Raw genomic sequence first — 25291 nt, forward strand, 5'->3', positions numbered from 1 at the left:
TTTGAGGTGGATTAATTAAGGCTGTACCTCGTAAAAATCTTTTTATGTTTGGTGTTGTGCGAGGGAATTTCCTTTCTTACACCCCCCTATGGCTGAAATAGCTGTCATTTGTCTCTTCAAGGTACTTGTGCTCAGACCTTCTTGGAGAAAAAGTAGGACCTCATTAATAAATATTGGTATTGAGTCCTTCTGTCTGTTTGAACATCAATTCTGGTACACTTGCCAAATAGCGTTATAACTTCTGCTGGTAGATTTCTTCCTTGGGGCGAGCATGGTTGAGATCACCTCCTCTGAGTAGCCTAGCTGTCTAAGCTGGCAGCGTTCCGTCTTCAAGCAGTGAGATGAAGCATCTCTGGCTGTGGATGTAGAAGGGGCCCTTGTGTCAGGAGATCCATTCTGATAGGTAGGCGCCAGGATTCCAAGATCGATAGGTTCTTCAGATGCTGGAAACGTTCTCCTGGGCCAATGTGGTGCTTATTATTATCATCTCTGCCCATTGTTCTATGACTTTCTGTATCACCCTGTGGATTAGTTGGATTGGTGGAAAGGCATACACAAGACACCTTGGCCAGTAGCAGTTCAGAGCATCTGTGCACAGAGCCTGTGGTTCCCTTCTTCTGGACATGAATCTTGGCACCTGACAGTTTTGACCATCGGCAAACAAGTCCGTATCCGGAGTGCTGAACTTGTTGAATACCATTTGGAAGACTTCCCTGTTCAATATCCATTCTCCTTTATCTATCTTTCCTCTGCTTAATCGATCTGCTAGGACATTGTCCAGTCCAGCGATGTGAACTGCCTTCAGAGACTGGATATTTTTCTCTGCCCAGCTTAGAATGAGGCTGGCTTCTTTGTGTAGGATGCTGAACTTGGTCCCCCCTTGTCTGTTCAAGTATGACTTTGCTGTCATGTTGTCTGTTGTTACTAGGACATGGGCTCCTGTCAGATGACTCCTGAATTGTAGTAGCCCATTCCTTACGGCTTTCAAGTTCTAGCAGGTTCATACTCTTGGATTTCTCATTCTGCGACCAGGGACCCCTGGGCTGTTCTGCTCTGGGATTGAGCCCCCCAGCCCCAGTGACTGGCGTTCATTGTTAGTACCACTCTCTTTGGCTCCCTGAGAGGGACTCCAACTGTTGAAGGATGCTTCTTGGTACTTTTACCAAGATGTACTTTCTGTGAGCTATGGTTCTCTGATAAGGAAGCAGAAACCATTGAAGCGGGCATGTATGGAATCTTGCCCATTGTAACACATCCTGGCAGGATACCATCATGCCTACCAGTTGTGCCAGAGACATGATCTCCTGATATTGATTCTTCCGGATATGTAAAATCAAGGACTGTAGCTTCCTTTGTCTCTCTAGAGACAAAAACATCCTGTCCTCTACCATGTCTAGTAGAACTCCCAGGTGAACAATTTTCTGCATTGGGGCGAGGGAACTCTTTTTTGTGTTGACAGCAAATCTGTTTCTCTAGGCATTCCAATGTCATTTTTACTGCTTCCTTCTGCATGGAGGGTGCCTTTATTAAGATGTCGTCTAAATAAGGAAAAAGTGATATTCCTTGTAGTCTGAGTAAGGCCATCAGTGTTACTGGAACCTTGGTGAACACCCTGGGCGACGACTTGAGCCCAAAAGGGAGTGCACGATACTGGAAGTGCCTCCCATCATAAGCAAAATGGAGGAATCTTCGTGTGCCTCCTTTATGAGGATGTGAAGATAAGCCTCTGAGAGATCGATTGAAGCCAAGAAGTCTCCCTTCTGGATGGTCGTCACAATTGTTCGAAGTGTCTCAATGCGAAACTTGTGGGTCTTGATGAACCAGTTCGGCCACTGGAGGTCCAGTATAGCTCTGATGTTGCCACTTTCCTTCGGAACTATAAAGAAGGTGGAATAAACTCCTTGGTTCCTCTGACCTTGTGGAACCGGCTCTATCGCCTTGATTTCCATTAGGTGTTGAAATCGCCTGTAGTAGAAGGTGATATTTTTTATTGGATGGGTTTCTTGGTAACTGAAAGACATGGTTCAGTGGCATTGTTTCAAATTCCAAAGAATATCCATTTGCTACCATGTCCAGAACCCATCTGTCCAAAACAGTTTGATGCCACATGTTCACAAATTCCTGTAATCTGCCCTCTATCTTGGTGATCAGATTTGGGGCATTGTAGTCGACTCCTTCTGCAGTTTATTGTATTGTCCAAACTTGGAAAAGGCTGCAGATCTATTGTCCGATCTAGACCTGGGTTGCCATCATCCTTTAGAGGATCTGGATGTCCTGTATCTTGGAGCCCTCCTGGAGTCACAAAAGGACAGGAACCTCTGTTTATGCTGCAGTTCTCTCTTTTTTGACGGAAACACCTTCTTCTCCTCTTTGTCTTCCATGAGTTATTTCTCTAATGCCTCACCAAAAAGGTTAGTTCCTTTGAATGGGATTGCCACCACCTTTGCATGAGGTCGAAGGGTCTATCTCCCATTTCCGTAGCCATGTGTTCCTTCTCACCATAACGTTGAATCCCATGGCTCTGGAGAACTGCAAGGCATCCATGGATGCATCCGCAGTGAAGGTTGTTGCTAGTGCAATTTTCTTGACCTCATCCTTGATCTCCTTCGGAACATTACTCTCTGCTGCAGCTAAATCTGATGCCCAGGAGAAGGCTGCTCTGGCAAATAAGGAGCCAGTCACTGAGGTTCTAATTGATGTTGCTGAGGCATCAAAATTTCTACGTAATGCCTGCTTGATTCTTCTATCGCAGGGGTCCTTTGGAAGGCCATCCACTCCCATGGGAAGCACAGAGGTGGTTGCTAGGCTAGATACCTGGTTATCCATGATGGGCAACTTGATTTCTTTAGCCGCGTCAGGAATAAAGGAGTATAACTTGGAAACAATTGGCTGAGTGGCCCTTTAATTCTGCTGGTGTCTCCCATTCTGCCTTCAAGATGTCATGGAAAACGGCAGGTAGAGGCATGCCAGGTTGCAGACTGCCTTTCTTAGGTAAGGCCCTATGGAAAGGCAGACCCCATGTCCTTTTTCTCTGGGCATGTTGGCATAATCTCTAGAACTCTAAGCACCTTTGGTAGAAGTCTGGCAAAGACCTCCTGAGGGAAAAGCCACACCCGTGTGGTAGTCATGCTATCCTCTTCTTCCTCTGATAGCTCTCCCTCCTTGTTGATGGAGGATAACTCTGACTTCTCAGAGTTTGAGTGCTCATCTTCCAAAGGGCTAGGTTCCCCATATGTGGAACTTTCTTCCTCCCTTCGTTTTTTGGTTTTAGGTGGGGAAGATGATGGCCCCCTATATTTGCCTGTTTTAGGAAGATGAACCCTTTTGGGTTGCCTGACTGCCCTGTCTGATGAGGAAGGCCCCTCTTTAAGAAAACCATGTTCCTTCAACACTTCCTTAAATTCTCTCCTCATTTCAGAACCAAGCCAGGATAAAAGGTGGGCTTTAACTTTCTGAGTTGTAGGTTCTGATTCAGTATTATTTCCCCCTTCATCCCCTGGGGACTGATGAAAGGAGAATGAATTTGGAGAGCTAGGGAGCTCCAGGTCACAAAGGGTGCCCCCTACTCCTGCAGTGGGTGTTAAACCTGCCTTAGCAGCCATCACACTTTTTTCCCGCCAAAAATAAAATGCATTCAGTCACAGGATAGCAGTTTAGAAAAGGGCAGGAAGGAGGTGAAGGGGCCACAACTCAAGCAAACTAATCACAAATGATCTGAGGGAAAAACAGGAATCTGGCCTTGGAAGGCTTCTTACCACCCCACTTGCTGGTGAGCCTTCCCCAGGTGTGCAGAGATGCTTCCGAACGGCTGTGCAGGATCTGAAACACAGGCTTGTCAGCCTGATGTTACTCCTGCTGGCGTCTTCCAACTCTACTGCATTCCCCTGAGAGTAGAAGCTAATGGAGGGAATTCCTAGTCCAAAGGCTGGAATCCAACGCGGGAGTCCATGCAACAGCCATGGAAGCTAGGCTTGCCTAGCACCATCGGCCTCACTGCTCGCTGCTGCTTCTTTCTGACATGGGAAACAGCAAAAGGGGGGGCTGGAAGCCCTTCCTTCCCCAGCGAGCTCCTTTCTCTGCATCTTCTGCCTTCTGCTCTTTTTTTTTCTTTGCTTTGCTGGGATCCCGTGCTCAACAGAGCACTGCCAGTTGATGTCCTGCACATAGGAAGGGCCAGAAAAAACTGAAGAGCTGATTGAGCTTCCGGGATCAATCAGATCAACTGACCCTGCACTGGAGAGGTTGCTTCCCAATAGTAAGGACTGATCCACTCCCAATGGACCACCAGAGAAGGAACAGTTCAGGTGTATGCGATGTCCTTCCTTTATAAACAGTTTCCATCTTGTGCTGTAAATTAGGAGGAAGTGACCACAGACTATGTCCTTATTCACTCATATTTTAACTACACAATGACCTCAGATGCCATCCCACAAAGAAGATTGTGAAAAGTCTCAAAGAAAGCACAATAAAATTTTTATCTTCTTCATAACATCGCTGTCATTACTCAAGAAATAATATTTACCAGAGATAGCATTTTTACAATCTTGTGTTTTGCCATTTCATAAGACTTATGTTTCATAAAAATGTGTGCCCTTCCAATACAGGTTTTATAGCCTTTAATTCATTAGAAGCTGGAATTTAAAAGCTGTCCTTTCGGTATGAAAGAAACAAGTTAAACCGTTGCTGTTTACATTAGAATACACAGATTGAAAACTGATTTCAATAATTAAATCTTTAGTTGCAATGCAATTTATTCTGTTGTGAAATGAAGCCTGTTTAGAACAGTCCTTAGTAATATAGCTGCTGGTAGCATATTCTAGCAAATATTCATTTCATTCATCACTTACAACTAATGTTATCATATATATGAATAATGCCATGATTTAAGCACATTTACTTAGAAGTAAACTCTATTGGAACCAAAGGAATTTACTTTTAGGGAAATGTGCTTAGGGCTGATTTGTAAAGATGGTTTTAAAGAACATATTGCCAGACAATATAGTTCTAGAAATAAGCATAAAGAAAATTACTTTTTTAGTACTTTAATGTTAAACAACTTATCATGAAAACAAAGAACAGCAAGATTTCTTCCAAAGATTTAAACAGCCTACCTCTCTGATAAAGTATTATACTTGGGTTTTCATTGCTACATTTTACTCTACATGTTTATATTTCCCATTTTTCAGTACAAGTCAATAGATTATAACTACATAAAAATGATTAACTATTTTATCAACCCATGGATCAATACTTGATGTATTTGCATATTTTAAAGTTTAATAGTCATAATAGTCACTGCTTGATTTATATAATTTATTTAATTTATTCAACTTCCTGTGCTGGAATTTGTACGTTTGTTATTAATAATGTATTAAATAGTAAAAACCAATCAAGGAAGACAAAGTTGGGTAGGGGGTAATAACAAGCGAACATAGACAACTTTGATAAGCATGTGGTTACAGGTAAAAATGTAGGGCTGCCACCACCGCCGCCATCACCATCAATCTGGAGAGCCGGGTTTGATTCCCCACTCCTTCACTTGAAGCCAGCTGGGTGACCTTGGGCTAGTCACAGTTCTCTAGAGCTCTCTCAGCCCCACCCACCTCACAGAGTGTTTTGTTGTGGGGATAACGACATACTTTGTAAACCGCTCTGAGTGGACATTAAGTTGTCCTGAAAGGCGGTATATAAATCTATTATTGTTGTTGTTGTTGTTGTTGTTATTGTTATTATTAATAGGAAAATAAACGACTTTATAATTTATCAAGATATGATAAACTCTCAAGGAAAGATAAAATCTTGGCAAGAAATTTGTGGTGAAGGAAAGAAAGTACAATGGCTGACATATCTCCAGGTGGTTTCCAGATTGAGGGAAGCTTTCAAGGATAACGCCGGGCAGTGCCCGCCCCCCCCCCCCGTGAAGGGGGGGTTAAACCATCACCCCTATGCAAACACAGAGGCATGTATGAACCACTGGGCAGCATGAATTGTTATATTTAATGTTTTTAAATGTTTTTAAATGTATTATTTAATGTTTTTAAATGTTTTTAAACATGGTTGTATTTGTTATCCACCCTGAGCCTGCAAAAGCAGGGAGGGCGGAATATAAATATAATAAATTAAATTAAATTAAATTAAATTAAATTAAATTAAATTAAATTAAATTAAATTAAATTAAATTAAATTAAATTAAATAACAGAGGTCAACTGAAGGATCTTACTAATTTTGAGAAAATAATCACGCAGAAAAAGAATCATATTCTGGGCCATATTTATAAACTCAGAAACAGAACAAAGAACTTAACCAGGCTGTACAGTTTTTTATTTGGCAAAATAAAAGACCACGAATCAAGCTGAAAGCGTTACAGGATACAAAGGAAAAAGCAGGTTGTGCCTTACCGGATTGTTTGTTATACTATAAGGCCTGTGTGTTGACCTGGTTGAGAGAATGGATTACCTTGGAAAATGAAAGACTCTTAAACCTGGAATGGCATGATTTACTGATGGGCTGGCATGCATTCCTCTGGTGTAAAAAATGGGAATACCATAAATACTTTAAAAGCCATTGGATAAGGAAGGCATTAGTGATGGTCTGGGAAAGAATAAGATCCGCCTTCTACGAGAAAATCCCTTTGTGGGTTTCCCCAATTGAAGAATTTACACAACCTAACTTGAAAAAAGAGGGGAAAGCCCCACTTACAAGGTACTGTTGAAACCAGGCGGTTTATTAAAAAACTCAAAAGAAATGACAGATTCAGACATTGAGTTGGGATGGTGGGGCCAGGCACAATTAGAATCTAGATATAAAAAAGATAAGATAATGGGCTTCTATGAAAAGGGTGAGAATACTGATATGATAATGTGTGGTTCCAATGTTAAAATGATATAGAAAATATATAGTATGCTCCTAAATGCAAAACTACAGGGGGAAGAAGTTAAAGATACTATGATAAAATGGGCAGAGAATGTGGGACACACAATTGATCTAAAGCAATGGTCACAAATGTGGAAGGGCAATTTAAGGATGACAAAATCAGCTTCTTTGAAAGAAAATATTTACTAAATGTTTTATAGGTGGCATTTAACTCCTATTAGGATAGCTAAAATGTCCTTAAATATGTCAAATGTTGGAAATGTGAGAGTACCCCGGGTTCATATTACCATATGTGGTGGACATGTGAAAAAGCAGTAGAGTTCATAAAATGACTCAACAGGTACTTAAGATTTCACTGCCTCTGAAACCAGAACTCTTTTTATTAAACCACATATTGTTTCCAGTTAATAAAAAACAAAAACATCTGATGCTGAATATAATCACAACAGCCAGGATACTATACGCGAAACTTTGGAAAACGACAGCCGTCTCAACGCAAGAAAACCTGGTCGAAAGAACTCTCAAGACAGCTGAAATGGATAAATTGTCGAGTTTATTGAAAGATGTGGACAATACAACACATAATGACATTTGGGACCCATTTTACAGCTCGATACAAAAGTAGACTGAAGAAACCTAGTTTTTAGTTACGATGAAGACTTATATGGACGTTATCTAAAATGAATGGAAAAATTTGAAAACAAATAGCTGATCTGCAGAACATATTGATGTGACAAGAAATATATTAGATTGAATGGTGCAATGTATTAGAGTGATATAATATGAACTTCTTTTCCCCACTCCTCTTTATTCTGTATCCCCCTTTTCTTAGTAAAAAATAAAAAAACTTATTATATAAAAAAAGAGAAACAGAACAAGTTAAAATGTGCATGATAAAATGGATGCAAAATTTTGCAGAAGAAATAACATTTCAACAGTAGGAAAATTTAAGGACCAAGGGCATAAAGTTTACAGCAAGCCAAATACTCAGAGAAAATTGGTATAAGATGTTTTTTAGATGGTATATCACACCAAAAGATATTAATAAAATGGGTAAGAATTATGTAGGGTTATGTTGGAAATGTAAGGATGCAGATGGTTCCTTTTTCATATGTCGTGGACATGTTAAAAAAGTAAAAAAATTTGGAGAGATATACATACAGAGATTCAGACGATTTTAAAAATCAATTTTGCTATGAAACCCCAGACCATGCTGTTGGAAATTTTGCCAGATAATGTGGACAGAACATTACATGAACTGCTTTGATATTTGCTGACAGTGGCAAGAGTGATAACGGCAAGTAAATGGAAAGAAGGAGAATGCCCAACTAAGGAAATTTGGGAGGACAAAGTGTCAGAATATGCAGTCATGGCAAAACTGACAAACTATGTAAATAGAAGGCCACTTAAAGAATTTGAAGAGAAATGGCGAAAATACTTTGCCTATTATGCATAAAATTTAGCATAATATGATTTAGCCCTGTGGACTTGAAAACAATTGTGCTGAGATATGTTTGATAATCTGATGGTAAATTAAGCAGTTACATAAAGATAACAGACTTACTAATATTGAAACACTGATAAAGATTAATATCACTACAGGTATGTTAAATATAAGTAAAAAGTAATGGAAATTTGGAATAGCAAATTAGAACTTCTAATAGCATTTTATTCTCAGACTTTTAAAAGTTATGATAATCTGTAATATTTAGAAATAAGCAGTCCTATTATTAATCATTGTTAGGTTTGAATTTTACGCACGCTAGTTAGGCTGGGAAATATTTAATTGTTAATTAAGATCTATGAAGGTTAGGATTTTGGTGCCTTGTATTTTAACAGTTCTGGTAGTAATTAATTTATTATTTGCTTCTCCTATAATGGATAAAACTTATAAATTGTCTTAGAACTGCAGTTATGAAAATGATTGAATAGAGATATGCTTGACAATTTGATTGGAAAATATTTAGTTATATAAAAATAGTAGATTGTATAACTTTGAACATTTACACAAGAAAAGGCACTCAAGGGAGAGTACGTAAAGGCACCAACAAAGAATATCTCCTCTTTTATATACAAAACTATTTTAGTAGAGGGCCAGAGTTTTCAAATCCCCGTTAAAAAACTTCTCCAACGTGAGAGTTTTTGGATTTTCTATTTGAAAACTGGCCTCTAGAGGAATGAATACAGATTTGGATATGTCTTGTTTTTTGTAATCCTTTGTAATTCCTGAGAATTACAGTTTATAATTGATCTAGAATGAGACGTTATCTCTTTAAGTGCATGAAGTATATAAACAGAAAGGGTGGTTTCCTCCAATAAGGACATTATTCCCACTGCTACCAGATGGAAACAGTACCATTGAAAAACCTTTAATGTGGTCTAATACTGTGAGTAATGTTATTTTGGAAAGCATTGATATATGTAATGTAGAGACCAAGTTTTGGAGTATTGTTTTTTCTATTTGGTTTACAAGTATGGTTGCCCCCCAGGAAGCACAGATTGCGAAACGAATGAAGCTAGTCGTTGGTTGGGCAGAATTTATACCATTCCCTCTGGAGCTTCTCTTCTGTCACTGGAAGAAACTCTCTATTGACTGTTTGAAAGGAAGTTTTTGGATCATGGTAGCTATTTTTTCGTGGTATAGACCTTTGAACTGTAGCTGTTTGCCTTACATTGATTCTTGCCTATTGTGAACATTGGGAGAGTAACCTACGTATATTGATTGATTGTAACATTTTTGTATTCCTTGTAGATGTGAAATTGTAATGTTGCACATTAGCACTGTAGCAAAGTGTTACTAAAATAGTTTTGTATATAGAAGCAGAGAGATTCTTTGCTGGTAACTTTGAACATTGGCAATAGGCAAGCATGGTTACAAATATTTTGAGTATAAGCAAAAGGTAATGAGAATATGGAGTAGATATAGATCAGAATTCTTAAAGATTTTAGGGTTACGATAATCAGTTATATTAAGAAACAAGCAGTATCTGGGTTAAGAATTGTCTTTTGTCTCCTCTTTTTATTATTACTAAAATAATGAGTAGAATTAGGTATGAATTTTTAATGTGTTGCTTATTTTGGAAAAACATTTGATTGCTATAGTCATAAAGATCATGATTTTGTATCCTGTATTTTAATAGCCCTTGTAGTATACATTGTTATAGCTGCTTTGTTTGCCCCCTTTCTTCCCTTCCTTTCTGTATCCCGCTTTATTTGTTTAATAAAATTAAAAAGAACACATTTCTGACATATGAATCTGCCCCTCTCTATTGAGGGTACATCTGGCAGCCAACCTCATTCCATGTTAGTGAAGGACTACCATGACAGTTGCTCCACAAGTATTTCTAAAATAAAGCAGTGCAAAGGATTAGAAGACAAAAAGAATGCAAAGGTTCCAATTGATCCAAATGGAATTAAATCAATTGATCCTACTTTTATAGTGCAGATTATTAACATTTATGACAGCAAAACTCAGGAGCTCTACAACACAATGATTTAATCTATATTCTAGGTATTCCTAATTAATAGAAATCTGTGTGAACAGGCTATAACTCTTTTCTTCATCTTAAAATCTATTTATAAAAATAATATATAAAATATACCAAAATTTGCTGCTTAAAAAAGTGAACCATTCAACAAATGCTGCGGCCTTTCCCAGGCAGGAAAGATATGGCCACTGTAGTACATGCCCTAGTTACATCTAGATTAGATTACTGCAATGTGTTCTATGCACTGAAAAGTGTTCAGAAACTTTAACTAGTGCAGAATGCTGTAGCCAGGATGCTGACTGGAGTGGTCACAGGGAAGATATCACTTAGCGGTCTCAGGTTTCCTGGTGGGAGCCGGGGGATCCCCCACTCTCCCTCCCCATCACCACTCACCTGGCCAGGGGGGAAGGTGGGGGAACAGGCCTCCCAGGTGTGCTTCCAAGGCAACTTGATGACATTACTCCTGGGAGTGACATCATGTTGCATCAGGAGTGGAGATGGGCGTGAACAGAAAAAAAATGAACATGATGTTCGTTGTTCGTTGCCATCCACGAACAGGGACTCACGAACAACCACGAACATGGCCCTATTCATGAACATATTCATGGTTGGCTGCTCGTGGGACCCAGCAGGCTCTCCTCCAGCCAGCCATCATCCATCTTAAGATCCCTACTGCACCACTCCCAGATACCTGATCTGAGCAGGCACCAGGAAAGGTACCAATAATAAATAATAGCTTGGCCCCAGAGCCTGGCAGCAGCCCTGGAGCTTGAAGGGGTAGATCCCTATCCTGCCACACACAAAGAAAATTCAAGCTCCAATGCACTCTATCAAAATGCCAACAGCAGCTGCCTCTCCCTCTCCAAAGCCAGAGCTGCGTCCCCTCCCCGCTGGGCTTTGCTCCCTTGTAACAAATTTGGAGCTCCAAATTTGAAAGGAAGACCTGCTTATTAAGCTAAATTGGGCTTAGATTGGGGTTTCCAGGGCAACAGCAAGAGTTCAGGCAGAGTTCAGACAATCCCTGCCTAAGTTGCCAAGGGAATTGATTGCAGGTACCAGACTGTCTGGCTTAACGAACAGCAATGAACGAGGCTTACAATGACCACCTGTTCGTTTAGAATGGGGCCTCATGAACAGCTTGTTCTCGAACAGCAGATTGGGCTGCTCGTGGCTTTTTTTTGTTCGTATTGCTGTTCATGCCCATCTCTAATCAGGAGAACAGCATGATTGTCGTGAGGATAATAACACACTTTGTAAACCGCTCTGAGTGGGTGTTAAGTTGTCCTGAATGGTGATATATAAGTTGGATGTTATTATTGTTGTTATTTAAAAGTATATATCACCCCACTAGAAGCTCTGACATATAAGTATTATAGCTGTTGAGACAATAATTAGACCAGAAATTTTAAATATCAAAATGTAGAAATCTATTTCCATTATAATTGCATCTTTCCAGCTAAGGAAAAAATAACAGTGCCCATAGAGATGTAATTATTTTGAAGAATTCAGCTGATGTTTTCCTGTCGAGTTATTAGTACATTCTACAAACTGTTCTCTTTTTTAGTACTTTTATACAAATGGAGAACTGAGAGTTTTCATGAAAAGCCATTTGGAATGACCTTAACATTTAGTCAATGCTGCACATCTGTCACTTCATTAAGCACATCAAATCACATACAAATGCATATTCAAATCTCTTCTCTCTGTCTCACTCACACACACACACAGAGCATATGGGTGAGAGGACCTAGACTCTACCCTCTCAAGCAATGTCCCTCATTGTGCTCAAGTTCATTAAACATTTTTTTTGAAAATGTCTAAATATCAAAAGTGACTGTAGTTACAGAAAAGTGCTAAAAGAAACAGATCTCAGTGACATATAGTCAGGGTAGCTCCCCTCACCTGCATCCTCTATTTTTTGCTGGTTTCATTACAAGTAGTCCACTCCCTATCCCCCAATTTCTTTACCCTTGAACAGGAAGATACTTACTTTTTTCTCCGGGATAGAGAATATATAGTATTTGTTGTCTTCCCAATCCAATTTGTAAAGCTGCCTACCTCACTGCCAACATATAAAAGCAAAATATTCCTCTGGGACAGGCAATGCTCCAGCTAATAGAACAGCAAGCAAACAGGAGCCATTCCTGCTTATACATAATCAAAGCCCTCCTTCCAGTAAGCCAGTGCAAATAACATTTAGGAAAAGAAGTCCTATCAGAGTAATCCTGTGGGATTAGCAAATTTATATTAGTAAAGACTATGGATTAATCATATAGCCATAATATTAAGCTAGCAAGAAGCATAAAATGGATTCTTTATGTTTTAAAGTAACTGGTCTCTGCTCTTTGGCCACCCCCCTTTCTCCCTAGCTGTACATGGAAAGAGAGAATGTCTAGCCTTGGATAGATAACTGGACATTCCTGAGGGCATCTGAAAAGGCAAAGCCAGAGACAAAGGGAGAATTATAAGTTCCACCCCCCTCTCCCTTTTGGAGAAGAGAGTTTGTGTAGAAAAGTAACCAGTTGTGGAATGAAGGGAGATGCAACTATGGAGACCAGGATAGGATGGCAAATGATGTTGTCGCGAGACTGAAAGGTGGACAATAGTACAATCTAAAGGTGTAAAAGAGATCAGGTGCCTTATTTTGAATGTGACTTTCGTTTCTCCAAAATGATGTCACAAGCCCTTAAAAGTAACATGTGCTCCTTTGTTCTGGGGGTACATTCTGAGCTCATCTTGAAGCCTGTGCCCTATATTTGCAAATATACTTTTTTTACATCAGCCCTTGTCTGTCTCGTCTCTTTTGCTCAGCGAATTGGAGGGGCAAAGGGGAGGCACTTTTGTGCAACGGATTTCTGGCACCCCAGATGGGACTTCTCCAGTGCATCCTAGCTTTGACTGCGGAGTAGGAACTCGGCTGACATCCTGAGAATACGCGCGCACTTTCCCTTTTTGGAATCTCTCTGGCCTTTCAGCGAAGCTCGTATAAGCAGCGGGCTGGGGCACTGTGAGAGTCCTCTAGAGACAGCCAACGGCAAGCACCGCTCGCAGAGCGAAGAAAAATGGTGAGTGCCCCGGGGCAAAAGGGGGGAAAAGGGCAAAAGGAAAGAGGTGAAGTGAATAAAGAGCTTGGGAAAAAGGTGCCGGCTCTGTAAATCCAAGAGTTAGCCTCCGAAAGGAGCTGCAGTGAGAGGTTTGAGCAATGGGAACTAGTGAAAGTAAAATTACTAGAGGAAAGTCCCTAGACTGTGTGGCTAGAAACTGGGAAATGATCATTGGAGGACCTGAGGGGTTAACAGAAGAGCCTCTAGAGCAGTTGATTTATTTGTCCACACGACAATGGCCAGTTTATGATTTGTACAATGGAAAAAAGTGGCCAGCATATGGGACGTTTGATTTAGCCACTGTGCATGATTTGTTTGCCTACTGTCAAGATGCTGGGAAATGGGATGAGGTTCCGTTTATTCTGTCTTAGTTGTATGCTATGGAAAATCCTGATAAACTATTGGTGGGGTGTGAGAGGAAATTGGGGAAAGTTTTGAAGAAAGCAAATGTGGCAATGGTAGCTAAAGGATTAACCCGTACTGAAGCAAGGGAAAGAGCCCGTAGGTTTAAAGAGGGAAATAGGGAAGTGCATGGGCTACCCCCACCCCCTGATGATTGGTTGGACCTGACAGGGGGGGTGCCTCTAGTTGCTCCTGGCATGCTTCCTCCTCCACCACCACCACCCCAATTATACCCCCCTATTGAGTTGCCGTGGAGAGGGCCAACAGATCAACCGCAGCAACAGCCTGCATCACAAGTACAGAGACGATTGCAGCATGGAATCCAGTCCATAGATTTGCAATCTCCATTGAGTAAGCCCTCTGCTCCACCTTTTGAAAGGGAAGGGGGAGCAGGACAAAGACAGTTTACCATTTCCACGGCTCCTGTGAAAACAACTCCCTCTCATAATGTGCAAACGCCAGCAAGCTCTTCCCCTTCATATCCTGCCTCCAAAGCCAGTAAGCATCCTCTAGGGTGTGAGTGTCTTCCTTGCAGAAATCCTGGGTGGAATTTTCCTGATGCAGATACCCCCCAGTCTCCACCTCGCGGAGCACATCCAGCTTGCTGCCAGTGTATGCATTGTATTGGGAATTTTTCACCTTCCCCTCTTACTTCAGCTGAAAATTCTGGGGTGTTTAGTTATGGAGCCTCCTCCCCAGAGCGAGAATTGTCACCCCTTCTCATGGCTCCTTTAAGAGAGCAAGCTGTCCCAGGACAGCAGGAGTCTGCCTTTATTTATGTGCCTATGAGTATGCATGAACTTCGCGCCTGGCAAGAAAAGTTACCTCCATATAGGGAGGACCCTGACAGAGTGGGAAAGGCATTTCAGCAATTGTGTGAGATGCATCAGCTGACTTTTGGTGATATTCAACTAGTGCTATCCCAGATTCTGACCCCTGAGGAAAGGACGTTGGTAATTAGAAAAGCCCAAGAGTTATTCAGGTCAGAAGAGGCAGTGAGAACAGCAGTGCAGGGAGGGGCAGCAAGAAATGTAAATGACATAGTCCCCATGGACGATCCTAATTGGGGGCATCAGACCCCAGCTGCTAGGACTAGACATGCCACATACTGGGCTTACATTGTAAAGGGGATGAAGAAAGCAGTGCCCCGCCCAACCTGTTTGAATAAGATCTGGGTTAAGCAAGGAAAGGATGAAGATCCTACTACTTTTTTGGGCAAAGTCATGGATGCTTTTCGGAAATGGGGAAACATGGATCCTGAGGACCCAGGCAATCAAAAGATGGTAAATGCTGTGTTTGTACGGGGCGCTGCAGAAGATATTAGGAAAAGGCTACAGAAAGATCCAGACTGGGGAACCACAAATATTTCTACATTGCTGGATAGAGCATATCGGGTGTACTTGACAAGGGAGAGAGAGATTGAGAAACAGAAGACTATGATGCTAGTACAAGCTTTAACAAACACACAAGGAGTGGGAGGAGGTCGAAGGGGAAATGGAGAGAGGAGGCAGCACCCCACGTGGTCGGGGAAGAGGAAGAATAAGAGGAAGAGGAAAAGGGAAGCAACTTATGCTAAAAAGAGATCAATGTGCAAGATGCAGAAAATTTGGACATTGGATGAGGGAGTGTTCATTGAACCAGGAAGACACTCAGAGAGCTAGCATTGTTGACCCCGCCTACCAGATGTTTGAGGAAGAGAAATAGGGGAGTCAGGGGTTGCGGCTCACACAGACTCCACTCGACGAACCCCTAGTAAAAATACGAGTGGGGCAACAGGTCTCCTCAGCTCTTGTTGATTCTGGAGCTTCTTATTCAGCACTTCCAGACATTCTAAAGGATGTTTTCCCAACTGATCACCAAGTACCTATAGTGGGGATAGGAGGGAAAGTCGCTGTCCAACCCTTCCTTACCCCATGCCCAGTTGTATTGGAAACAGATGATGGGGCCACCTGGCTGGAACACTCGTTCTTGTTAACACCTTCCTGCCCAGTAGCCCTCCTGGGAAGGGACCTCCTTTGTAAGCTAAATGCTATTATTGAATTTTCAGACAAAGGTGCCAAGCTCCAGCTGCCTGTTCACCAAGGCCCAGTATATATGGCACTACTGTCAGAAGCTACTATGCCACAATCTAATGCATCAATTGAGGATCCCATTATAGGAGAAGTCAATCCCCAAGTATGGGCAGGCCCAGGGAATCCAGCAAAGGCAAAAGGGATACCCTTGATAGAAATCAAACTTAAGTCTGGACAGGGACCAGTTCAAGTGAAACAGTATCCACTCTCACAAGAAGGGCGTAAGGGGTTGAAGCCCATTATTCAGGACTTGATTAACGAAGGGAAACTGGAACCTTGTGCATCACCCTTCAATACCCCTATTCTTGCAATCCCCAAGGGGCCAGAGAAAAAGAAGTTGAGGCTGGTCCAAGACTTAAGGGCTGTAAACTCTATAGCAGAGAGCAGGTTTCCTATAGTGCCTAATCCTCATACCTTGTTGGCCAGGATTAACCCAAGCCATTCTTGGTACTCAGTGGTGGATTTGAAAGATGCATACTTTTCTCTGGAACTCCGTGAGAATTCAAGGGACTTATTTGCTTTTGAGTGGGAAGATCCAGATACCCATGTGAAACAGCAATTGAGATGGACTGTTTTGCCCCAGGGCTTCGTAGACTCTCCTGTTATATTTGGCATCACCCTGGAGAAGGCCCTGCTTGATTGGCCAGTCCTTGAGGGAGTCCAGCTTCTTCAGTTTGTTGATGACCTTCTTCTGAGTGGGAGCAGCAAACAAGAATTACAGGCTGCTACTGTGAGTTCGTTGAACTTTTTAGGAGAAAAGGGATACCAAGTATCTAAAGAAAAGGCTCAACTCTGTAAAGAAGAAGTTTCTTATTTAGGCCATCGATTGTGTCAAGGGAGCAAGAGACTTGCCCCAGAGAGATGTGAGGCTATTTGTCGCCTTCCCCTACCGAAGACAAAGAAACAACTGCGAGCAGCCTTGGGAATGACAGGTTATTGTAGGTCCTGGATTCTGGATTACGGCATTCTGACCCAATCCTTAATGAAGAAGACAGCAGCCAGTGAGCCAGAACAATTAGTATGGAATTCTGAAGAGGAAGCTGCCTGGAAAAAGCTGAAGCAAGCCTTGATGAGCGCTCCAGCCCTTGGACTACCAGACCTGTCCAAACCATTTTAATTGTTTGTCCATGAGAAGCAAGGCTGTATGACTGGAGTATTGACACAGAAGTGGGGACCAACCACGCGACCAGTGGCCTACCTTTCAAGACAGCTTGACCCAGTAGCCAGAAAATGGCCTGATGCACTCCCTTTAGCCTTAACCCGAATTCGAGCGGGAGGTCAGGAAAAATTGGGAATATCCCCCTTTGAGATGCTATATGGGCAACCTTTCCTGTTAGTTGCAGGAAGGGATAACAGAGGACACTGTAGTGGGGAAATAGGTGATAAGCTGTTAAGAGAATATGTATCTGCCTTGCAGTCTCTTTTGCATTCCCTCTACAGGTCTGCTGCGGCTGTCCAGCCACTCCCGTTGGAGTTTCTGGTCCACTCATTCCAACCTGGTGAATGGGTCCTGATCAAGTCATGGAAAGATCAGGACCCATTGACGCCTAAGTGGAAAGGACCCTATCAAGTGTTGCTGATTGCTGACGCAGCTGTCAAGACCACTGGAAGCTACAAGTGGATCCATCACACCCGCGTTAAGAAGACAACGCCCTCTGTGGAGAACGAGGAAGCAAATGACGGCGGGTCAGCCAAAGGCCTAGCAGCACAGACGGAAGCAGAGAACAAGGAAGCAGATGGCGGCGGGTCAGCCAAAGGCCTAGCAGCGCAGAAAGGAGAAGAAGACGAAGAGCAGACCAGAGTCACAGCAAGACAGCCATCTAAAGAGTGGGAAGTCATAGCAGGAGAAGGACTGAAATTCCTGTTTAGAAAAAACTGAGCCTGAGAACCTGAGCCCGAATGGACAGATGGCTTCGCTATAAAGTCAGCAGAGAACATCGGTGGCTGCTGACTAAGCAGAACGCACTTAGTCGTGAAGAGATAGCAGATTTGATTAACCATCTTTTCTTTCAGCCTCTTAGACATCATCCTAATGACAAACACATACTGCAGCAGCAGTGGGTGTGTGAGCATACTTGTGTAAGGCTGTATTCAATTATAAATAAGTGGGGTGTCCTTGGAGGAACTTCATAACTGATTAGCACCTCAACAGGCCAACACCATTAGTTTCAACAGGGGGGAGTTATCAACTAGTTCAAAGGTAGTGATTTTATAAGCAATAACTGACAGGCCCATTACCTCCTCTATGGCGCCTTACAAAGAATATTACCTCCCCCATCTTAAAGGTTGTGTTTTTGATTAAGTTGGTATGTTATCCTATAAGCTGCTCTGCAGGAGCAGGATCTGTGACTTACCTTCCTCACCCTAATGCTTGGGTAGCACATGCTTTACACATGTTCCAAGTACATGGGAATGAAGCTACCCTTTACTATGAAACTCCGATATCAGTAGCATCGTTCTCTTTTCTACCCTCCTTAATTAATGTTCCTGAATTAATTGTTGGGGCTCTGCAAGATATCAACAAACAAACAACACTGTTTACTAACCCGAGTCAAGCAAATGGTACCATTAAGACCCGTTGGTTTAAATATACCCGCTTTACTTCAGGTTTATGTTTTTGCTGTTCACACAGTGGGAGCTGGAATACTCACTTTCCAGGGTATACTAAGAATGCCAACCGGTTCTCCAAGTTAGGAAATTATACTGGATGCAATGATAAATTCTGGCTATGGTCAGCAGGTTCAGTCAGAAATTATACAGAGAACAACAGGTTCTCTAATGTTCAGAATAGCACTCTTTCAGATTTGTATCCTTCCTTCCCATTGCTAAATAGCACCTGGAAAGGCACTGGTTCCATATGTTCAGGATGGACTCTTAAAGATCCCAATTTATGGTTCTTCTTTGATAAATGGGCGACTAATTATCACCCAGGAAAGTTTCAATGTGTAGGGGTGGGATATCTTACCCTACCAGTCCAAGTGATCCAAGCTAGCAAAATCTCCTCAACTACCTCTCATCGTAGAATCAAGAGAGAACCACAGAAAGGAGATTTGGGGCAGCTAGTTGGTTTTATGGGACCCACCTGTTCTGATGATGTAATAATTGGGAAGGAATTGTCTTATTCTGATGCAGCTAGAGATGGAGGCGGTTCCATAACTGGCCTCTTGACTCTAGGTGCATATCCTGGAGTACTCGCACAAGAAAACCGTAAGAGTATTTTGGGGTTAACATGTAGGTTAGAGAAAAGCATCAATGCAACTGCACAGATTGCTAGAGAGCTACAAGCTGAAACACACAGGCTAGCTTTAGATTACCTACTGGCTAAGAATGGAGGATTTTGCCAGACAATCAAGGGAGGATGCAAGGTAACATATCATGATCTTAATAAAACCATAGAAGATCATCTACATCAGCTACAAGACATGATGTCACATAACTATGAAGGGATTTCAGACCCTTGGAGCTGGTTGACCTCATGGCTCCCATCCATAGGGACCTGGGTCTACCAAGTGTTGCTCATCGTAGCATTAATTCTAGGTATAGGCTGTAGTTGCTGTTTCTGTATTTACTGTATTCCCAAAGTATGCTGAATCAGTACCGCTTGTATGCGTTCTAGAGCAACCACAGCTACTTTAACTATAGAGCTTGCTCGCTACTATACAGATGCTGAAAAGAAATAGTTACTTCATGCCTGTATTCTTTATATATCCATGATTCTTTTATATACACATATGTTAAATGTCTTAGTAATGTTAGATGTTTCCCTTGTTGTAATATTCAAGAGAAACACAGGGGGGATTTGTGGGATTAGCAAATTTATATTAGTAAAGACTATGGATTAATCATATAGCCATAATATTAAGCTAGCAAGAAGCATAAAATGGATTCTTTATGTTTTAAAGTAACTGGTCTCTGCTCTTTGGCCACCCCCCCTTTCTCCCTAGCTGTACATGGAAAGAGAGAATGTCTAGCCTTGGATAGATAACTGGACATTCCTGAGGGCATCTGAAAAGGCAAAGCCAGAGACAAAGGGAGAATTATAAGTTCCACCCCCCTCCCCCTTTTGGAGAAGAGAGTTTGTGTAGAAAAGTAACCAGTTGTGGAATGAAGGGAGATGCTACTATGGAGACCAGGATAGGATGGCAAATGATGTTGTCGCGAGACTGAAAGGTGGACAATAGTACAATCTAAAGGTGTAAAAGAGATCAGGTGCCTTATTTCGAATGTGACTTTCGTTTCTCCAAAATGATGTCACAAGCCCTTAAAAGTAACATGTGCTCCTTTGTTCTGGGGGTACATTCTGAGCTCATCTTGAAGCCTGTGCCCTATATTTGCAAATATACTTTTTTTACATCAGCCCTTGTCTGTCTCGTCTCTTTTGCTCAGCGAATTGGAGGGGCAAAGGGGAGGCACTTTTGTGCAACAATCCTCAGCAACAAGATCTGGGATAATTCTACTAAGTGATAAACATCTCCTACTTTGTCAGCTCTCTCAGATCGAAACAGTGAGAAGGAAACCACCTTACCAGGAGAAATGCACAATTATAACAGTTTATACAGGTTTTTAAATAAATTTTTAAATTTAAAGTGACCAAGTATTAATTTAAAGTGTTCATCAGTGCTAGAATCAAAATATTAATGCATGTAATAAATATAATAAATGTTACAAAGATACGACAACGCAGTTCTCAAATAACACAGCATCCCCTGAGCATCCCTAGAAACAAACTCAGAGGTGTGAGAAAGATGGCTCCAGGAGAAAAGTCCAACGGGTAAGTAACTTTCACTTTGATGATTCTCAAAGTTTTATATTTCTTTCTTTTTGCAGATGCTCTGGTGGACGGTGACCAAAGGATTCCAAGCTCTCAGATCTCAGGGCCATTAAGCCAGACAGGCCATATCCAGCTTTCTATGAATATTACCAACTGCTCTTAATTTTTAAATTCAAATTAGTTATATGTATTCTAACTAACGGGGTGTTTACAGTTCAAGTTTTTATTGGTTAATATTTGAGTGAACACTCAATTTATCTGTGCAGCTGATTTGCAGATGCGGAATCTGGCTAATCTGCCACTTGACTGAACAGACCAGGAGCTTTTTTTGCAAACAGAACTGTTGGTGGTAAAACCACCTTAGGCTACAGTTAATGTGATCTCCATTAACACTCCCCTCCAGCATTCACTCATTGATTGATTTATTTTTATTTAGCAAGATGTATACACTACATTTCTGTCCTCATAAGGGTCAATAGGCGGCTAACAAAAACATACATAATAAAATCACATTTTAAAATTATTAAAACCATCCAAAACAGTAACAGCAACACATCATTACAATTAAAACCAATTAAAACATTTCAAATAACTAAAATGAAGGAGGGATCAGTGAGAGAAAGCCAAACCAAACAACTAAGTCTTCACCCATTGGCAGAAGATGGCAACAGAAGAGGACAGACAAGTTTCCCTGGGGAGAGACTTCCAGAATTTTGGAGCCACAACAAAGAAGGCCCTCTCCTGGGTTGCCACCTGCCTAATTTTGGAAGGCAAGGGCACACAAAGCAGGGCTCTGAAGATGACCACAGGGATGAGATAGGAGCATAAGGGAGTAGGCAATTCTTCAGGTATGTTGGTCCCAAATCATATAGGATTTTAAAAGTCAACACCAGAACCTTCAATTGTGCCCCCAAACAAATAGGGAACCAGTATAAATGGGCCAAAACTAGGGTGATATGGTAAACATCCTGACTGCAGAATTCTGCACCGATTAAAGTTTTCAAACATTTCTCAAGGGCACACCCATGTAGAGTGCACTTCAGTAATCTAATCTAGATTTAACCACAGCATGCACCACAGTGCTCACATTTTTTTTTGCCCAGGAAAGGCTGCAGCTAGCTAACAAGGTGAAACTGGTAAAAGGCACTCCTGGCCACAGCAGCTACTTTTCCAACCAAGAACACCCCCAAGCTACAGACCTGTTCCTACAAAGGAAGTGTAACCCCATCCAAAACAGGTGACACCTTAAATGCTGGGTAAGATCTTCTGCTCACCATTAATGCTCCCATCTTGCTCTGATTAAGCTTCAATTTAATGGCTCACACACATTCCAACACAGCCTCCAAACTCTGTTTCAGGGTTTAGAGTCTCTAGGATCATTTGTCAGCATGAGATAGAGCCGAATCTTCCATATATTGGTGACAACCCAGCCCAAATCTTCTGATAACCTCACCCAGTAGTTTCATTTAGTTGTTAAAGAGCCTAGAGGATAAGACAAAACATTTGGGAAAAATCTAGTAAGACAGGCAAAAGCTCTTTTTAAAGTGTATCCTATAGCACTGATGGTGGCAAAGGAAAAAACCACCATTATATCTGCACAGTCTAGACCAACAAAGCTCTTCCAGGTGGTCAGAGGCCTGTTGGGATCTAGCCTGCAGAAGGAGGTGGATCAATATGGCAGTTTTGCTCAGTGTTTTGCAGATAAATCTCTTACATCCATTCAGACTTGGACTCTAGATTAAGAGAAACAGGGTCAGATGGTGCCGACCTGTGCAGTTGTTTGAGATACTTTTCAGTTTATTTAGTCTGAGGATGTGGACAGGATCCTTAGATGTTTGAGGCCTACCACCTGCATGTATGACCCTTGCCTTTCCTAGCTTCTTAAGTCTGCAGGGGGATGGGCTGGTTGACTGGGTCCAAGAGGTGGATAATGCTTTCTAGATAGAGGGGATGGTTGCCCAACCCTTGAAACAGGCTGTAGTGTGTTCATTTCTAAGGAAGCCTAATCTGGAGTGAGGAGATCTTTAACTGTCAACCAATCTAAAATTTTCTATTCCTGAGAAATGTGATTGAACGGGTGGTAGCTAGACAACTTCAAACTTTCCTGGATGAGGCAAATAGTTTAGATCCTTTCCAGTCCAGTTTTAGAACTGGTTATAAACTGAAACAGCCTTGATCACCTTCATGGATGACCTGAGCTGGGAAATGGACATAGGGAGTGTAACTCTATTGATTCTTTTGTACCTTTGAGCAGCTTTCGATACTGTTGATCATGGTATCCTTCTACACCACCTTTCTGGACTAGAATTGGGAGGCACTGTTTTGTGGTGGTTCCAGTGTTATCTACAGGGTAGGTTTCAGAAGGTGGTGTTGAGAGACTCCTGCTGAGCCCGATGGCCTTTGGTTTGTGGGGTTCGCAATGTTCTTCCACTGTTGCCTTAGCCATGTCCTTTTTTCCCCATCGTCCACTGCCCCTCAGTAAATCAAGAGGCTACTTGGGCTCTAATGCTAGATACAGGGCACCTGAGAGCGATTGTGTCAACCTGTCCAGTCATTTCTTCATTCCAGAGGTCAACCAGGACACTGACAGGAGCACCAACCATATCAACAGGAAAATCTCTTAGAGCCATCAGAAAGCCATTGGGATTCATCAGGCTCCTGGAACAGATAACTTTAATAGATCCCTGTAGGGTCTGGGCATCCATGTAAGTCTAAACCCAAGCAAACAGTGATGTGTTCATGACAAAGGAACCATTGTCAATTCCTCTACCCTTGGATCACATTTCTCCCACCCAGAACAAAATACCGGATCAAGATATGACTTGCACAATATATAGAACCAGTTATTACCTGAGGCAGACTCTTGTTTCTCATGAAATTCTGACAAGACAGCATTGGCATAAATGTTCAAGTCTCCCAAGACAACCAGCCTAAGGGTCCTCAACATGATCCCTGAAACCATTTCTGTCAGCTTAGGTAGGGAGACTATAAAGCAGCAGGGGGGATGGTACTCTAACAAAACCCCAATCCTGTCTCTCAGTCCCAACATGAGGTAAACAGCCTAAGAACTACTAATGTTCTGGATGCAGCACCATGATAAGTGGACAGAGTCATTATAGACTACAGCGACACCACTTTCCCATCTGCCTGGCCTATGCTGAAGTATCATTGAATAGCCCAATGGAAACGCAACTGGGACAGGCTAAACAACCCCTCCTCCCTCATACATAACTACAAACATTACATATGCATATATTGGATGTGTTAACTGAGCTAATAAAAGAACATTCATCTAAGTTTCACAAGGAAAACATATTATCTGTTCCAATACAATAGTGCTGATGCAAGAATGAGTTGGTGCTCTCGGCTGAACTTGGGTGGAACATAAAAGGAACCTCTGAGACACAATGGAAAGAAGAGCTTTTTTCACTCTCTTCCAGAAATTGACAAAATGGCTGCAGAGAAGAAGAAATGATCTGCTCACATTTTCTGCAACCCACATTCTCAAGTATTTGGGGAGGGAGGAGCAAGGGGAGGAGCAGATTCCCTCCCCCTCACTCAAGGGACATCAGATCCCTCCTGTTCTCTGCAGCCCACACAGTCAGCTTTGATTAGAGATGAAAGAAGCCACCACCACCATCCACCACCTGAAACTGACAAAATGGAACTGAGAGCTTGGGCTCCAGGAGAACAGGAACATCTATTCTCTGCAGCCTAAAGAGACAGCTGGGGGAAGGAGGTGGTGGTCTGCTTCTCCCACCCCCCACTCCAAACTAAGGCCTTGGGATACAGAGGACAGAATCTCTGCCACAGCCCAAAATCTGAGTTGGATGGGAAAAGTGGATTTCTTCTCCCCCATCTAAGCTGTCAGCTTGGGCTGCAGAGGAGAGGAACAGTCATTCCTGTCTTCCTCAGCCCAAGTTGTCAGTTTCAGGTAGAGAGAAAAAGATGGCCCTTCTTATCTTCCTACCTGAATCTTACAGCTTCAGTTGCAGACAATGTGCAGTGGGGAGAAGACAAGGAGGATTAGCTAGGCTTCTGATCCCCACCCCCACTTTGCTAGATTTCCTTTAGTCTGATTAAGGCTCTTTGACTAAAAGTCTACAACAGTTAAAATCTCTGGATTTCAGCAAGATTGGAATGCAGGAAACTTTCCAGGCTGGGAGATCAGAAGAACCCAGCCTTCAGCGAATCTCTGCAATCAACTGAGAGTCAGCTCTTGATCCACACTTCCCAAAGAACATTTCTATCTAACAGTTTGTGTGATCTGTCTTGAGATCTCTGTTAAACAAACAGAAATTCCACAAGTGAAATATATACAGAATAAAATGCTTATATTTGTATAGTCTTTTTAAATGGTATTTTCAAAGATTTTACATATTGGCTTGTAAAAATACACTATAAAAACTATGCAACCATGTACCTTCTGTTTGTTTGAGAGGTAGCCAGAAAACAGACTCCTTATTGAATGAATGGTGGAGAACAGATTCACTGGGAGGATGTATGACATGCTTCGAGTCCTGATCTAATGAGAAAAAAAGAATAAAAAGAAAATTCTCTTACACGTTAGTGTCATAATC

General features: G+C 41.9%; 1 protein-coding gene across 1 annotated transcript in view; it reads right to left on the reverse strand.

The window, feature by feature from the left end:
* LOC129326556 (cilia- and flagella-associated protein 47-like) overlaps positions 1-25291 on the reverse strand; it is a 286389-nt gene that overhangs the window by 82161 nt on the left and 178937 nt on the right. Inside the window, exon 13 of the mRNA XM_054974773.1 lies at positions 25135-25236. Within this exon, the coding sequence (XP_054830748.1) occupies positions 25135-25236 (102 nt within the window). The remainder of the gene's footprint in view (positions 1-25134; positions 25237-25291) is intronic.

The sequence above is a fragment of the Eublepharis macularius genome, chromosome 3, assembly GCF_028583425.1.
Source record: "Eublepharis macularius isolate TG4126 chromosome 3, MPM_Emac_v1.0, whole genome shotgun sequence".
NCBI classification, from domain to species: Eukaryota; Metazoa; Chordata; class Lepidosauria; order Squamata; family Eublepharidae; genus Eublepharis; species Eublepharis macularius.